This window comes from Crocodylus porosus, unplaced genomic scaffold (genome assembly GCF_001723895.1).
Source record: "Crocodylus porosus isolate Cpor-Errol unplaced genomic scaffold, CroPor_comp1, whole genome shotgun sequence".
Taxonomy (NCBI): Eukaryota; Metazoa; Chordata; order Crocodylia; family Crocodylidae; genus Crocodylus; species Crocodylus porosus.
In genome coordinates, this window is record NW_017728949.1 from 71,084,652 (window position 1) to 71,103,651 (window position 19,000).

The 19,000-nt window shown below is 39.0% G+C and overlaps 1 protein-coding gene across 1 annotated transcript in view; it reads right to left on the reverse strand.

The window, feature by feature from the left end:
• The window catches only part of LRP1B (LDL receptor related protein 1B), a 1,585,724-nt gene that overhangs the window by 131,519 nt on the left and 1,435,205 nt on the right, over nucleotides 1-19,000 (reverse strand). Inside the window, exons 68-71 of the mRNA XM_019553609.1 lie at nucleotides 16,985-17,091; nucleotides 15,126-15,255; nucleotides 12,625-12,731; nucleotides 12,151-12,283 (exon numbers count right to left, since the gene is read on the reverse strand). Of these exons, the coding sequence (XP_019409154.1) occupies nucleotides 12,151-12,283; nucleotides 12,625-12,731; nucleotides 15,126-15,255; nucleotides 16,985-17,091 (477 nt within the window). The remainder of the gene's footprint in view (nucleotides 1-12,150; nucleotides 12,284-12,624; nucleotides 12,732-15,125; nucleotides 15,256-16,984; nucleotides 17,092-19,000) is intronic.

Sequence of the window (19,000 nt, forward strand, 5' to 3'; positions counted from 1 at the left end):
CCAGAGTGGTGCAGCAGGGGCAGGAGAAGAAGCTGCTGCTGGAGACAATCCCTCCACCCCCAACTGGTTCCTGGGACCTAGTGCATAGGCAGCCCCACACACACACGTGCACACCCTCCCTCAGCAGCACTCCCTGCCCCACACAATATACAAGAGTAAGACTTTATTTTGAGCTATCATGCAATCACCTCTATATACACTACTGTAACAGGGAACCCTAACCCTGTTACTAAGAGACAGAGTGGTCTGTTTAAGTCCAGAACCTTGCAGTCATGGCCAGCTGGTCATATAGGGGTTAAGGCTCAAGCCCTGCCAGCTGGTCATGTGACAGGAAGAGGAAGGCCAGGACCCTACAAATGGCAAGTGGAGAAGGCCAGAGGGGCAGCAGGGAGGCAGACTCCCAATGACCACAGTGTTTTGGCTGCAGTCTCTGTTGGAAGACCACGCCATGCCCTAAGCCATCCTCATGATCATCTAAAGTAAGCAGGCATGTTGCCTCTCTTGTTTCTGTATTATCATTTTTCCATTATATGACCTTAGAAGCCTATGTTTTGTGTTGAAACGATGGTTTAGGTGAGACTATTTGGGGAAGGAGGAGGCCTCATTGGGGGCCCACTGCAGTGTGGGGACCCAGTGCCAGAGAGGGTGCAGTATTCAGGAGTGAGCAGACCTCAGCAGCAGAGAGGGTGCAATATTTGGGGGTGAGCAGACCCCAGTGCTACAGAGGGGCAGGAGCCTGAGTGAGGTGTTTGGTTTTTTTTTTTTGAGAGAGCTAGAGCCTGGGAGTCAAACCCTGATTAGTGGGGGTTTTTTGACTGACAGGCCTAGCTCGAGAGAAAAGGGGTAGGCCCACAGTGGCTGAGACCCCAACAGAAAGAGGAATTTACAAATACCATCTGCGAGGCTTGGGCTGAGGTGTAGGGGAGGAACAGAGCTGCAGATAGCACCCCCTGGCATTGGGGCATACAATGAGCAGCCTCCTCCTTAATAAACAACAATTAATTAATAACTAGGCATGGCAGGTGAGAAGATGGGCAGTTGGCCCTTAACAGGTGGCCAGGGCCACCAGGAGACAGACCCTGAGAAAGCCTCCCCTGTTACAACTACTAAAAATAAATAAATAAATAAAACAAAACCAAATCGGGACAAATGTATTTTTTTAAATAAAATTGAAATATGTTATGGTAGATGTTTGACTTTTAGTATATGATTTGGTTTTGTTGTTCAATTATAACTTGTTAAAATGATATCTTCTGAAAGATTTTGTGTGTGCAGCCCTCTACAGCTCACCAAAACTCATTAAGTGGTCCTCCAGCTGACATAATTGCCCACCCCTGCTTTAAGCCATGTAAGTACAGACTGGGAGTAACATTTGAAGCCGTTTGCCACTCCTAGGCTATGCTGCAAATGTAAACAGGCCTTCAGGAGATTGGATTAACCTGATCACAACCTAGGTTAGTATACTTTCTCAGGTGAGCTAAAGAGATTGGGCACATCATTCTGGGGGTGATTTAAGTCCTCTGAATGCCTGCACAATTGGGTAGTTCAATGTAAATCTGATTAGGTAGATCTAAATGTAATGTCTTTATGCAAAGGTCTAGAGTTTAAACTAGGTATAAACTGAAGTAAATTGGATTTTAAAACTAGAAAGGATCATCTAGCCCAAGGGTGGCAGCACAGGTGCCACCAATGACATAAGGCAGCCCCTGTGTGTGGCATGCAGGAGACTGACGAGGTGACAGGCAGAACACGGGCAGATGAACTAGGGACCAGAAACCAGAGCATCAGATGAGGTGGGGAGTAGAGGGAAAAAGAAGATAGCAGAACAGAATCTTGGGAAGGAAGCAGAAAGCAGAGCAGAAGATTGGGCAGGGGAAGAGGATTGGAGTGTCACTCAGTGAGGGTGTGAGGCTAGTTTGTGGCACACCTGACAAAAGGGTGGGCTGCCACTTATCTAGTGTAGCCTCCTGCATATAATCACACTCCATAACATTCCATCCATTAACCATCTTGAGCCCAATAACTTAGTCTTTAGTAAGTATAAACAACTAATGCATTTCAGGTCTAAAAAATTACATGCTGGAATCTGAGAAATAGGAAAGAAACCATCAATGTCACGAACAAAATGTCAGTTTCATTGGCAGCACAGAGACTTGATGGGATAAATTATAACAATGTTTATGAGAATATTGGTATAAAAGACTGTACATTGTTCAGGTAGGACAGGTAGGGAAAATAGGGAGGAAGCCTTGCACTGTATATCAACGACACATTGTGGTTTTTGAAGTCCTGAAAGGTGACAGGCATACATGTTGAAAGTCTTTTCATGAAATAAAAAGGTGAAAAGAAAAGGAGAAATAATGACATTTTTACATGCAGGATCTGGTCATAATAAAGGATTTAAACTACTTGGACATCTACTACATAGTCAATAGTATAAAAGGAATGTGGTGTGTTGGAATGTGTTTTAGACATTTTATTGCATCAGAAAATTAAACAAATAGGGGAGTTAATTTTAGATGTGGTCCTAACAGGAAGAATAGGGTAAGAATATGAATATGGAATGGAATTTGGGTGAAAATGATAGTGAACTAGTAGACTTAACTGTTTTTAGAACAGAGGTCATTATTTAAAGAAAAGGAAGGAGTAACAGCAGCAAAATAACAACAAGGCCTTAAAAAGAAAAACAAACTTTAACAAATTTCAACAAATGATAAGTAATGTCCAATTGTCAGGAACAATAATGAAAAAGGAGTTCAGGAGAGTGATATTTGTAAAAGAGGTGTAAAGGCACAATGAAAAACTATCCCAATGTGGAGGAAAAATAGGAAGCCTCAGCCTGCCCCTCCCCCCTTCCGTCACCATTGCTTTCAAGGCCAACGTGGACTGATGTGGCAGTGGTTGGTGGTGGGGGGAGGAGCAGGCACACCATGGCAGTAACAGTGGCAGTGGCAGTGGGGAAAGGGGAGGAGTAGGCACCAGGCCTGACATGGGGGAGGGTGGGAGGAGGAGCAAGCCTGAGAAGGGGGAGAAGCCAGCATGCCACGGCAGTGGAGGGGAGCAGCAAGCCTGGCCCGACATGACCCAATGTGGCAGCATCTGGGAGAGGGGAGGAGTGAGCCTTCTCCCCCCTGTCCGGCCTGGGCCCACTCTTCCTCCACATCCCCTCCCCAGCATCAACTGTGAGCCCAGTCCTCCTGTCCTCCTGCTACCACTGCTGGGTTGGCCCAGGTCTGCTGCTCCCCTCCCCGCCGCTGTGGAGGCCCAGCTTCTCCCCACCCTCGAGCCTGGTACTTCCCTGCATCAGGCCTGGGCCCGCTCCTCCCCTCCCCCTGCCACTGTGGTGGGGATGGGAGAGTGGGCCCAGACTCCAAGCAGCAGAAGGGAAGGGGGGAGCGAGCCCAGAGGGGGGGGCACCGGACTTCATCTCCCCCCACTCTCCCCAATTATTCTCGATGGGCAATTGGCTAGAAAATTTGTGTGTGTGTGTATATAAATTAAGGGAGATTTTTCTCTGTAAAATATATATAATTAAGCACATCACCTAAGGATGCTGTAGTAGCCCTGCCACTGGAGGTAGTTAAGGCTAGATGAATATCTGGTAGGAGTGGTTTAGTATCTTGCTACATCTTGTCTTACAAGATGAAGGATAGCTCAGATGACATTTGAGCTTCCTTTCAGACCTTCATGACTACAATTTTATTTCATAATTTTATTAAGCAGAGAATGCTCCAAGAACAGATTCTCTTATATTTTTTCACTCTTTGTTCCATATTGGAAACAATCAAAGCAGGAGAAGGAGGGAGGGAAATGTTTTAAACCAAACTATTTAAATCTTAAACAAGTTAGTTAAGGTTTTAATCTCCTTAGCAATAAAAAGGTTGGCTCTCTTTTTTTCTTTAGAATCATTATACAAGTTTACTGTTGCTAAGAAATTAAATTATGACAATTTCTTTAAACTTATAATCTGACATTATTTTCTAGTAAATGGAATCTCAACATGTATTAAGTGACTTGGACTATAAAGAAAGTTAAGATAAAAACATCTTCAAAAGAAAAAAAAAAAAAAAAGAAACTCCTTTTAGTACCCAGACGAAAAAAGTTCATGGATCTGATCTAATCAATTCATGCATTTGTGCCTGATTGTTACATTAAAATTAACAAGATGCTTTTCTTTAACTATAAAACATGTTTCAGTTCAAGACTTAACAATTTTTTAAGGAACATCTCACTTTCATGAAATAGTGAAATATGTAAGAATATATTGCCAAGTAAGAGTATTAGGAAGTCACAAGGTATTATCACACACTTTTATTGCAAATGGAACTGAAATCTATGAGAAGAAAATTAAATGTTAAAAAAAAGTCAAGAAAAAATCCGTGTGATTAAACATTATTCTGAGTGGAAAATCGGTCCAAAAGACAGTAAATATAAATACATAGCATTTCCCAGATTCAGCCTGTTTGTTAAAAAATGAACAAATCTGATATATTTTTTTTTAAGCCCATATACAAGGACTCCTGAAACTGGGCATGGAGATTATCACTATGATTGTCCAGCCTTAGAATAACACTCCATTTCTGTAGTTATGTTTGTGAAAAGGAAAAAATGAGTTTTTTATGATATCAAGAAAATACTATATTCATTTTATGTGATTGCTGTGTCTGTCAAATTCCTTTCTAGAAGAGATTTGTGCACCAGAAAGCATAATTGTAACATAAATACGAAGTATTTTAGTGATAACCAACTAGGCAAATGACTTCTTATTGTGTTGTAAGTAATTTACAGTTCAAAGAAACTGCATTATTACATCCCAAGAATAATGGGTACTTCACATAAAAAGAAAGCATTGCTCCTTATTTTCAGTCCATTAGTTTTTTGAAGGGATATAGCTGAGACATTTTAAAGGCAGTTTTTAAGAGCACAAAAAGTGTTTCTTTAAATTTTTCAAACCTCATTGATCATCTCATTCGTCTTATATAATGATCCATTCTTCATAATTTCCAAATATGTTTTTTTTTTCAATTTCAGTTGAAACTGTTTGCAACTGTTTTTGGACTTTCTTTTTTCTCTATATTATTAATCTTCTCATAAAATGTCTTTCTTTTGCCCATTCTCAGTTACAAAAATGGTATTACAGTACTGTTTAATATCTTGTCCAATGGTAAGCTCAGAGTTTGCCTTGATGGTAAAATAAATAGACTAAGATTAATCAGCACTGTGTTCTGGCACCCATCCTCCTCAGTTGGTACACACATGATATTCCCATAAATAAAATCAAGAATATTTATTTACAGTGATTTTATTGTTATTTTAACACAGGACCCTGAGACTAGCATTATTGAAACTACACTTAGTAATGATTTGGCAAAATTAGAAGATTATTCATTCGAGAGTCGATTAGACTGGCATGCGTACTCCTGCTCCAAAGTGGGGCACAATAGTCAGCTGCTGAATAAATGAGGGCCAGGACTGATGTTGTATGGATTTTTGTGTTCTTCCCCAACTCAGAGCAGATGGTTTTGAGATGATGTTATTACATGCAGGAAGTTTGTTCTTAGTCATTTGTAGATGATGCCTATAGGTGAGACTATGGTGAAGGTGAATTCCTAAATATTTTGGGGCGGGTTCATAGTTGACTGGTTTTCCAAAAAAGCTAATTCTTAGACAGACGTTCACATGGACACTTGTGAGATGAAAAAAGGAATAAATTGTTTTGTCAGGGTTGGGGTTCAAACATCTTTCATTAAAAAAAATGAGATTCATAATACATACTTGCAGTTCCACTCCTGTTCCTTGGTTACCTGTTCTCATATCCCTACTCCTGATCTTTGATACAAACAGGGTACTTAAAGAACCTACAAAAATGCTTACATTCAATTCACTACTCATTTTTGAGAAACTTAATGACCCCCTTAGGCCAAGGCTTCAATTGAGAATGCTATTTTGGAGTGAGGGAAAAAAGGTGAATGAGAAAAATTTTGACATCAAGGAAAAATGGATTCAGCAAAGGAACACAATTGACATCATTAACAAATTTCTTATCATGGACCCCATATCTAAACCTTCGGGCTTTGCATTACTAAGCTGGAGCTGGAAAACACTGAACAGGGTTTGTACTGGACAAACTAGATGTAACAACCTACTACATAAATGGAATTTTATTAAAGCCCCCAAGTGTGGGTGTGGTGAAATCCAAACAATAGCACACATAATGGAGGAATGTCCTATTTATTATTTTAATGGTTGCATGAAGATCTGCATCAGTCTACTAGCAATGCCTTGCAATAGATATTAAATCTAAAACTACTAGATAAGGTACTCCTGGTAAATCTGATATCTTTTATTAGATCAACTCAAATAGTTGGAAAACATTCTTCTTTGCAAGCTTTCAGAAACAAACACTTTTCATCAGGCTGAGAAAACATCTGCAGTTGTGTGCTCGTCCTGGATCGAATAAATAGTAAAGAAGCCAGAGGCTGGTATGCATGCAAGAAAGCCAGACAGTGAAGATGTAAATAGGAGTCAATGAGTCAGAGATGGGTTGCAGGGTGCAGGGGAGGATAATGAATGTAGCTCGTAAATAGTGGAGAGGTATCTGGAGAGGCAGATGTTAGGCAGATTATAATGTGTCGTAAATCCAATGTCTATATTTAGTACATGGTTTGTGTATCCAGTAGGTTGATGAAGTGAACTTCATAGGCTCATCTGTGAAAGGTGTTTTGTAAAATCCTTTTAAGGATCACAACTGCGAGATTTGAAAGAGAGTGGTTTTCTTGTGAGAAATGTGCCCCCACAGGTAATTGAGTATTCTTGTCATTTCAGTGCAACTTTGGTGGTCTCGGAGGGCTTGGCTGGACATTACAGCTTTTTTGGTCTGTTTAGAGTGGTTGTGTTTAGGGTGATTCCAACAAAACTTCATTCTCTGACAAAATCGAGCAAAAGATCAGCCCCCAAAAACACAATAAAATGTTAGACTGAACACCTCACAGTGGGTGAATCTCTAACCTTGACTATTATATTTACTGCTTCAGGGAAAGAATGAACAATGAAATAATCAACAACTCATGCCACCATAACAACCACTCCCTATCAGAGAGAAGGCCCATATAATCTCTATGATTACCAAATAATAACAAAAGCAGCAGATAAAGGAGGAGCCATAGAATCAATGAGTCGGAAGGGACCTAGACAGATCACCTAGTCCGACCCCCCGTCATGGGCAGGAAGGAGCACCGGGGATGGCAGGGGTCATAAGACCCCAGCCAGGTGCCTGTCCAGTCTCCCCTTGAAGATTTCCAGGGTAGGTGAGAGCATCACCTCTCTGGGAAGCCTATTCCAGGCTCTGGGCACCCTTACAGTGAAGTTGTTCTTCCTAATATCTAACCTAAACCTATCCTCCCTCAGCTTGTGGCCACTGCTCCTGGTGACTTCAAGGTGGGCCTTGGTGAACAGACTTTCCCGGAGTCCCTGCTGGTGGCCCCTGATAAGGTTGTAGGCAGCCACAAAATCCCCCCTCAGTCTCCCCTTGTGGAGACTGAAGAGATTCAGGTCCCTCATCCTCTCCTCATATGGCTGGCTATGGAGGCCCTCAACCATACGAGCGGCCCTCCTCTGGACCCACACCAGGATGGCATCCAAGCCCGCCTTACATACCTACAACAGCAAGTTGACAATTCAGAGTACAGACCCAAAGATATTACTGACCTTATACACTTCATCCTCACATGCAACAATTTCACTTTCAATAACCAACAGTTCTCCAGACCATGGGCATAGATATGGGTGCCAAAATGGCCCCATAGTATGCCAACCTTTTTATGAACAACCTGGAAGAAGAATTCCTCAAGGACTGCACCATCAAACCCTTGCTATACTTAAGATAAATTGATGTCATATTTATCATCTATGCTGAAAACCTGCAATCTCTGATTGATTTCCATCATAAATTCAACAGTTATCTCCCCTCCATCAAACTATCTCTTGAATACTCCAGCACTAACATCTCATTTTTAGACTCAATGATCACTATCTAGAATGGTAAACTACAAACCATGATATACAAGAAACCCAGGGACAAACATACATATCTGCACAAAACCGATTTTGCTCTGAGGAAAACACCCATGACTGTCATCTCACAAATCTTAAAAAGGATAATAAAACATATCAGATTTACCCAAAAAACCTTGTCTCCCTATGTCCTTAGACCACCACAGCTATAACCTATACCCCTGAAATCTAACAGTGTGTGCCATTGTTTATAGTTGCTTATATGTTGTTTATGGGAGGTTTATAACTTGTTCTGTTATTCAATTGCAGTATTCCATACAAATAAATAAATATGCTACTTATTTTAAACTACCTTTGTTTTCTTGCCCTCAGTCCAATATTTTACTCTTAGTCAAGACCAACAGTCATTTACCAGTTTGTTCCTGTTGCTTTCTCATTTATTATTTATGTTGCACTATTTCTTTGAAATTACCAATGGTTTCTAGGAGTGCCATACATCTCTTATTTTTGCATGATTAACACCAGAGTAATTTTCAGATGAACGCAACAAACTTAATTAAGAACTATAATCTTGATTAAATTACTCAGCCTCAAAGAAAGGAAGCTTGCTGTGGCAATACAGTCTATGTGAGGATACTTGGAAATTACTTTCCCTCTTGGATTGAAGCAAGCCATACAGACAAAAATTTATATATTTAAAATCAAGATGCTGGGCTGTAGGGAATGATTATGACCAATATTGTATACATGCTATAGTACTTCTTGATTTTACATTACAGTCAGATTATTTATTTCTACCCACTGATAAACTTTACCCCAGCCACAGCTGCACACCTACAAGATACCAAATGTCATACTTACTGAGTTTGAGAGGTGAAATCTTTGTTCTGCCAAAACTTTTTTCTGCCTAGCTGACATTCTTATGAAAGTTAGAAAAGCATTTCCCAATGATATCCCAGTGAGTGGCACTCATTTTGTGCCTCTCATTGAGGTGACAAACATTCTTTAGAATTTCTGATGGTATGCAATCATCAGGACATGTTAAGAGTATTATGGAACACCATGGTCAGCTAGATTACTTGATCAATATTATTTTCTATACAAGCAAATGCAAGATCATTGATCTAGGATCAAAGAATAAGATCCCAGATCATGTTATGTCATGTTAAGAAGTGACATTATTCTACTCCAATGGGAAAAGCTCCATATATTACACTTATGGGAAAAATGCAGATATTGACATCTGGCATACTTAAAGGGACAAATATAGCTACAAGTTAAATATACTGCAAATAGCTCTCTAATAGCCTGTCTAGTGATGAGCAGTAGGCAAGCTTGTAGACTGGCCTGTCCTTGTTACTACCTGATAGCAATGGGGTTGCAGTGGCAAGAGGTGTTACCCTAGTGGGTAAACTATCTGCCACACACAGGCAGCCATAGTAGTGGCACGGACTTTCAAGCATTGCCAGTTCCCAGATTTCCCATGTCCCGTGCTGCCTACACATCCTTTACAGTTGAAGGTGGTCTGGGTCCTGGCCTACCAGCCTGTTTGTCACTGTGAAGAGTGAACAGGCTGCTCAACCTAAAAAGGGCCTGCAACTATAAAGGGAACATGGGCACACCCAGGACCATGTTCTGGGGATGCAACAGGGCTCTCCTAGAACAGCTGTTGTCACTGACAGACTCCCCTGCGGACAGAAGGGGCTAAGGAGTAAGGACTTATCATCCCATGACTGGAGAGTATGTATGTATGGCAACTTTTCATGCTGCAGACAGAGGGCTTTCAACATGCAGCTACACATATCACTCTTTTTTTTGGTAGCACTATTAGTTGACCTAGTGGTAGATGCAGTGGTCAGAGAAAGTATTAAAAAGCAAGCAGTGCTTTTTGGTTAAACGTTGCATTTTCGTCCCTCAGAAGGAAAATTATGTCTAGAATTTTTAAATTATGTCCTAATAGTTTTTCCATAAGAAGGTGATTTTGAAAAAGTGCTGTTAAGATTTGTGTGTGCTCGAACCTGCACAAATTAAACCACAGGTATATATTCTTTATTTAGAAATTTGTTTTTAGACATTGGAGTTTGGGCATAAGTATTGAAAAATATGTACAAATCGCGAAATATATTCTTTGTGGGTGGACTTTCTGCTTGAGTTAGGAGCCTGAATGAGACTCACCTGCGTAGATGAAGAAGTCTACCTATATAGAAATGGGTGTAAGATGGGAGACCTAAATATTATTCCATTTTATTTGATTTTAAAATCTGAATTAAAAATTGTATATTAACTGTATATTAATTGTATTGTGGCATTACATATTCATATTTAGTATATATTAATGTTGCCATTAAATTGCCATCAAACTACCCTGTATACCACATGTCCGAGAATCAGACATGTGTGTTCTTGTTTGGAAGGCAGAACATAGAAAACAAGATTTTTCAAGAGCCATGGCCCACTGTGTTTCATAACAGTAAGTCATCCTGGAAACACAGAATCAAGAAAGTGTGGCATACCAGGAGACAGTCTGGGTGAGGCATCAGGAACTTCCTGATGTGATATATCAATAAGGCTAGATCCCAGACACAACAGCAGTAGCAACACTTACTTTTTTACTGTAATAATTCTTTACATAAGTTTCTGTAAACAGTAAGCTGTTGTTTCCACACCACAAGTGTGGAAACAACAGATACTACACTAAGTAGTATCTAAGTGTATCTTAGTAGTATCTAAGTGTAGTATCTAATCAAGATACTACAAACTGCATGCAGCAGCTCATTTAGCTGCTGCTTCAGTCATAAATTACAACATTCAGCTAATATTACTGTAAATTCCCTAGCAGCTGTGAGGCAGCTAACACTGGACTTTACCTATCCTGCCTGCTGGGCCATAGAGAAGCAACAGCCTTTTTGTCAATGTCTGCATGCGTGAGGACAGTGCTCCTATTCCAGTGAAGAAAAATCAACTCTCCTGCTTAAGACATGCATTCCAATATTGTTAGGTTAATTTGGGGAAAATGTGTGGAGGGGGTGTACAAGTAAATATGGTAATAGGACTTTTTAACATTATGAAATTTCTTGTTTGGTAATAATTTTACATCTTTTTATTCCATGGTTTAGAAAACACTTAAGTAGAAGTATTAAGCAGCATAAATTATGCCATGCCAGTCAGCCATTTGATGAGGACTTGCATTGTCTTAGGATCACACAGACTCTATTTCAGCAGCTTTGGTATGCTCTGCAACAGGGGAGTGCGGAATGGGCCATATTTGATTCAGATTTGGATTCGGCCCAAACTGGAGACAGTGATTCAATTTGTTGATTCAGATCACTGTCTCTGATTTGATTCGGCCAAGTCTGAATCTGAAGATTCAATGCTGATTCAGAGAAACAGTGATTTGGCCATAGACACAACTTTAATGTTTTTTTCTACATACCTTGAGGTATCAGGCGTGGCTTGTGAATGTTGCAATGCTGGGATGGATGAAGTGTCCCACGGGAGTGTGGAGGGCCCCCCCCACATGCTTAGCAGTGAACCTGGAAGTGGACCAGAAATACTTCCGGTCCATTTCTGGGTCCACTGCCAAGTGCACCAGGGCCTCCCCAAACACACTGTCCCTGGCTCAGCCACAGGGGGACCCTGGGTGCCCCTCCATATCAAGGAGGCACCAGTCACTGAGCTGCGAGGGTATGGCAGGGGCCCAGTCCGCTCCCCAGTGGACCCAGAAGTGGACCAGAAGTGCTTCTGGTCCACTTCCAGGTCTTCTGGTGAGCTGCCTATGCTCCTGTGGGGCACTCCATCAGCCACACCATTGCAGCGTTCACGAGCTGCCTCGTACCTTGAGGTATATAGAAAAAACACTTAAAGCTGTCTCTATATCCCAATTACCGACTCTTTTCAAATCTCTCCAAATTCATTCAAAGCATTCTGATTTGATTTGGAGAGATTAAAGGGTTTCTTGATTCAATTTGGATTCAGAGATTCCACCACCGAATTGGGCTGAATCGCCACAGAATTGAATCGAGGACTAAAGCTTTGCACAGCCCTACCCTACAGTGCTGTTATGTCACCATGTTGCTTTAATTAAAAAATAAAAGAGTGAGGAAGAGTAAACTTTTTAATGAAAAAGTGATGCCTCACCTCTGTCACAATTTTCTTCATCGCTCCCATCCACACAGTCATGGATTCCATCACATAGCCATCTGATAGGGATACAGTGGGCCTTATTTTTGCATCGAAACTGATCTTCTTTACATTCTGTTACACAATCCATCTGTTTAAATACAGATGTGTACTGCAGTATTCATTAACAACAACAATACAGTAATAGACAGATTTAATCTAGGCTGCTGAAATTTCATTGCCTTTTTTGACTGAGAAAATACATTTCTCCTTTATTATTGGCAGTGTAATTAGACTGCTACTGAAATTAAAATTTTAAGCAATTTCAATACAAATGTACTGATATTATGTGCTTGTGTATTTTGAATGTGGTGATGAAAGCAATGGATTCAAAAATTAATGTTTATTCTATTTATTTTCAGTTTCTGAATTGCTTGATCAAATACTGTACATCAGATAATATAAAGCACTCAAAAGAATTACATTAGTTACCTCATCAGAGCCATCAGCACAGTCATATTCTCCATTACACCTCAATGATGCAGAGATGCATCCTCCACTGGTGCACACATACTCACGTGAAGAGCAGGTTGGAGATGCTAATTAGAAATATACATTTTTAGCATTATGTAAACACAATTTTGAATGATTTAATTATTAATATGAGGCAAAGTTAACTTATTATGTTGTAATTGACTATCCATTAGTAGAAATTCCATGGTTTGAAATTACAGGGTTAGTTTGACCAGCAATCTGACAAACTTCCCCATATACACTTTAGAATCACTGTTAAAAAATTTAAAATATGTCTGCGAGGATATTTATTTTTATGACAAAAGTATTTATTTTTTGTATTTATTTTTTTCATTCTCCTCATGCAAATAAACTGATGAATGACCAACACCAGGATCTGAGTCTGGAAAATCCTTATGCAACCTTATGAACAAGGGTAACTGCTTCCTTCACCAAAAAGAACTCTCAAAATGTATCTTTATAAATACACAGCAAAACAAATATATAAGTACCAAATATTAGGTTTATCTAAAAACTAAAACATTAGTCATCTCAGGAAACTAGAATATTACAAGAATAATATACATTGCATAGGTGTATTTTAAAATGGGAGAAGCAAGGTAAGATACACAATAAACTCAATACTGTTTGCATGTACACATGCAGATTTTTTCAATATATGTGATAAAATACTATAATTTAAACACAAACTATCTGCATAAACTAAGGGTTTTTGCATTCTGCTCTTACAACACAATACCTATGATTATTTTAAATTGGCCTCAGAAGTGTTTGGTAGTATAAACCACAGTGAAATTACATGGTTCTACCGCAACGCCTCGCATTTTAAGGCATACTTCCTTTATCAACTCTCCTAATTAGGGATGCTTATGGCTGTGTAGAAAATCATGATTAAGAAGTAAGTTCTAGCAGATACCAATAAAGGATAGGGACCTAAATCCATAGCGAGAATTGAAAACAAAGGAACTGAGTACATTAAAAACAAACAAAAATATTTGGTAAAATTTCTCTCTTATTAATAATTCATGCGAATGTTATTTGTAATATTGTATAACATCATCTCTGCTGAATAGAGTTCCACATTACAGATGATTCATCAGCATCACAACACTTGTGTCAGGAGGTACTCGTTGTTACCTGATTCTTATATCACGGCAAACAGGGAAGTGAAGGTTAAGTATCTGGACATATTTTATACAGAAACACTTGAGGAACTGAGATAAATATCACTGGAACTGTATTCTATTTTTACTATAGGACATTGTTTATCTTTGAGGCTAGGGGGAGAAGTTACACACAAATTGGTTTAAGTTATCAGAAACTGGTTTAAACCTGTAACAGAAAAGAAGTCCAGTGCATATAAACCAGTTTCAAAATGGCTGAAACTGGTTTAAGATAAACCTAACTGAATGTAGTATCAGACTTAACTGATTTGGGTCAAACTGGTTTATGAAACTTCTGTCCCAAACCCCTTCTTGGTTTAAGTTAAATCAGAGTCCCCCAACACCTTACCATGCTTTCCAGCCCTGGGCTGGGCTGGGCTGTCTGCCACAGCAGAGAAGGGTTGGGGACTAGGGGGTGACAGGGAGCCAGGGACTGCCTCCCCAGGCAAACCCAGCCTGGGGTCTGGGGCCAGGAATGGGGGTTAAAACTCACTTCCCCATTACAGAGCTGCCCTGCCCTCCTAAATTTACTGAAAGTTACTGCTGGCTTCAACTGTGGACTACAAATCCCAGAGGCACCTGGAAGCAGGAAGAGGAAGTGATGAACAACTCTGCAGTGTTCTGCTTCTGTGAGTCTGGTCTGCAAATCCCAGAGACCTCAGGGGCAGCAGGAAGAGAAAGTGAACACACAGCCAATGCTGGCTACATGCCAGAGATCTGTGCTGTTGCATCTCTTGGCTTTTGGCCTGAGCCACCGCATGCATGTGGCTGCATTTCCTGAATCAAAAGTGAATGTGTGTCCAGTTGTTTTCAGTTTAATTCCTCCAGTTTAAACTAACCTGCAAAGACTGAACTGATTCAGCCTCAGGCTTTTTGACTGTTTGTACTTAGCATGAAAGTCCTCCCTTTGTTTGCTCTGTGGATGCCCACACCAGAGCAATAGTAATAGTTTAGTCCCATTGTAGTGTGATCTATTATACCCTGCCTCAAAAATAATATTTTATTCAGAGAAGTTATGAAAACACACATGATTGGACAGACTCTAACTTTGAAGCATTATCTTACCAGGAAGCGTAAAATTGTAATAAATGTAAAGAAGTGTTTTGCAAAAAATCATCAAACAATAAGACATTTGCTACTCCAATATATATTTATTACTTCTAACAAAAAAGACCTAACAGATAATAAGATGACTTGCTAATTCATGTTTCCCATCATATTGTTCATCTTGTTCTTTAATTGTTACTATTGATTTTTTTTTTCAGGATGCCATAAAGATTAATTTAATCATCTCACCTGGTTCACATTTTTTTTCATCATCCCCAAATTTGCAGTCTTCATGACCATCACACTTCCATTTTGCTGATATGCATTGACCATTAGAACACTGGAACTGGTCCCTTGAACAGCCAGTTTCACAATATCTCTGTTACAAATATAAAATAAGTATGTAATTGAGTTTGTCCATTTCATTAAAAAATAATGTAAGTATTACCAAGCATTCAGCCAATTATAAAAAAAAAAGCCTAGATCTGATGAAAAATGGATTGTAACGGCAATGAAAAAAATGAGTAAAGCCTTTCTTTGGCTAAGGTACTACTTACTGTGAAGAGTAATAAAATTGGCTCTTTAAGTTGAAGAGCACACTTAAATAGGTGGTGTTATTTTGGAATAGGATTTCTAACTTACCAATTGAAAGCCCTTGGTAGTAGTGTAATTCTGTTGTGCAGACCACAACTTGACAGACTTTAAACTAGAAATATTAATGCATTTATATCCATACCCAATGGAGCCACAAAAGGTATTATCAGGTTAACCCAATTACTTGTTATTCAATTAATTATATTAAAATCCTAAAACCACATTTGACAAAAATGTTCAGTTATGAAAAACACTCAGAATAAGAACATCTAGTGAGAAGATTAAAACAAAATGTAACAGATCTATACAAAATGGAGACAAATAATAATATTAAAGAAAAATAATTTATATAAACTTATTTTCATAATGGCTTGGAGAGCAGATGTACAACCAGATGTGCATATATTTCTAAAGGTAGAAGATTCTCAGTTATACCATCACTCAAATATTCTTTAGATTTCTTTCAATATTCTCCTTTAGGACAGCAAGCTTGAGAAATTTAGCTTTGTTGCTTTCTTAAAGTCCTGTAAGTTCAGTATTCATGAACGAAATTATTCTTGCTAATGCAATATTTTTTCACATTCTGCACGCCCCCAAATAAGACGCACACCTTGTGTTTGGAAGACAGACTATAGGGTAAAGATTTTTCCAAGTCATGACCTAGAGCTGGCTTATTCATGAAAACACTGTACAAGATGGCTGCTATTTTCTTTCTCTCTACCAGCAAACAGGAAGGGGGCACAGCCCACTCTTAACCTTTTCACAGCTGCTCTCAAATTAGGTGCCACAGTATTAATACATATCCTTCAAATCCTTGTAATTGGATACAACTTGCCAAAATCTTTTGCCAATTTGAGAAGGGCTGTGCAAAGGTTAACTCTGGGCTCAGGCCCCTCCTGCTTGCTAGAAGCCATCTTGTAGCACTGTGCCTTTATGCTTCTATGTCTCCATGTAGTGAAGTCCTGGCATAGAAAATCATCCTCCCCATTTAAGATCCCAATTTTAGAGGGCCAATTCTTGGAAGAAAAATTTTGTGGTACCCCAGTATATATGGCAATTAAAATATTTACTTGGTAATTTTTATATGGCATGTATACTATCTCTTCTTTTAGTTTATTGCCTATGATTCAACAAAAGACACACAATGTCCCCTTATTTCTGAAACTTCCATTGCTATTAATGAAAGTTGTACACATTGATTCAGAGCAGTACTTCTTAGAAAGAAGAAAAGGACTGCAAACTGAACACACAAATACTGTAGACTCTCAGAGACTGCAAAACATATTCATATGTTAATTATAATCAACATGAACAAAATTAGCTATAAATTGAAGTACTTCTGCTAGGCACTTCACATGACAGTTGTGAAGTGCCCAGCAAAAGGTATTGTACCATATTGTCTGCTTTGGTGAATAAAGTTTTTATTTTTCTTTTCTTTTCTTCTTTGTTGCTTCCTTTCCGGTAAAAGGGGAAAAAAATCTGCTTCAGTATTTTTTTCTTATGAATAGACCTACCTCATCTGAGCCATCTGCACAATCATAATCTCCATCACACCAGAATCTTGCAGAAACACAGTCTCCATTTGCACAGAGAAAGTCTTTCAACATGCAGGTTTGAGGCTCTGAATAATGATAAAAAAAAGTCTTTAGCTGTACTAATGCTTCAGACTAACATTTTTATATTTCACAGGGAAGGATTAGAAGTTATTGTATAAAACAGATTCATTTTTTAGCTAAATGCAGGATCTTAAATCATTAAATATTAACTTGCAAACACTTTGTTGATTGTCTGTGCCAAGTATTCTAAAGTATTCTAAAAATACAAGCTCTTACAAAGAGCATCTTCTGATACCCTGTAGTACTTCAGACAATTTTAAGTGATTCTTGAAAATGAAGAAACTGTATATTATATTGTGCCACATAACAAATGCAGAATGCTGAATTCTTACTAGGAATTTCTGTACATGAGCTGATGGCAGGACTTGTGTAGGAGACAATCAATTTATACTGGCAAAACTCTACAGAATGTCATAAGAATGTAAAAACTAAAATGTGGTAGGAATGAGGATTAACTGGAGGGACCTTGTGACTAAAAAGACAGGCAAGATTGCTGAGGGTAGTAGGTGGCAAGCGATGGAGAGAATTATGACTCATTTAATGGAGAAAGACAAAAAGAGGGCAAGAAGAGGGTACTGGGAAGAGAGAAGAAAGAAATGGGCTTTGATGGACTAGATGTCATTAAAAGATTTCATACGCAATTGAGGAGGATGGGGAAAGTGATGTTGTTGAAGAAAACATGATGACCAGACCACGCCCCCACCCTGAAATCCAGGACATCAGAGAGGAAACAATTTCAGTCTAGGTGCAATAAAAGTCTTAGATGGTGACTGTTATGCACTGTTATTAACTGCTATAAATGCAAATTAAGCTAACACTTATGTGTACAGCTTCCGCAGTCAAAACTGAGGGTAGGAGTGTAGACTTCCTGTACGTAGGATATGGAGATTTAAGCACCTTAAGAAGGGGATCCAAAAAAAAAAAAAATCCCAACAAAACCCCCCTGCATCTTCTTCCTCACTTGGGTTCTTCAGCTAATTTTAACTTCTCTGCAGGGGAAGGAACTAATTAGACAAATTTAGAGCTACACGCTAATGAAATCCAATCTGTTCAAGGCACAGCACATAATAGGAAACTTGAGTTTACTCTGGTGCCCAAAATATTCTATTCCACAGACTGTGCATGCTTTATAAGCTTTGTCACAAGTGAACATTTCATCAAGTCAGAAGCTGATATTATCTGCTCTAAGAATGAGATTACACTTCAGTGTGTGCGGGCTAGTGGAGCTTTGCTCAGTGGGAATTATCATTGCAATGATTTTCAAAGAGAGCACTGGGATATTTCACTTTTTTCCTAGTATTATGGTTAGTGACACACTGAACAGCAAGAAATTTTGGCAGAAAGTACCAGACAAAGATTAGTAGCCATCACTTTCCCCTGAAAAGACAAAGTAGTGTAGTAACTGTCATATTGTATTTCTTCACATATATATACATATTTACTTTCTTTTACATGGCTTTTGAATCTATGGGCACCTGCTTTTTTAAGATACTTCAAACAAACGTGGGGACAACATGAAAGGAAAAAAATTATCCTCTAATTCTGGTTGCTAACTTTTGGAGTTTATGAGCATCCAGTAACTTCAGTGAAAGTTGTACATATATAAGTGTTTCTGGAAGTAAAACCCACAAATGAAAGCACCCCAAAATTAGAAGCCAATTTTGATATTTTGTTCAAGTGTTTGCAAATGGTTGACATAAATAATGCTTTCATCATCATGAAATCTTTCTGTTTAATCGTGCAAAGTTACAATAAATCTATCCTTCCTATAAACCCTGATTTTTTCAACTGAGTTATAAAGGGTGAATTCACTTTGGCTCTCTCCTGGTATAAATGTCAGAATAAGCCCATGATTGTGATGAAATCTTGTTGTGACTAGGCTATAGCAGACTAAAGTTGCAGTTGTTTTCCTAA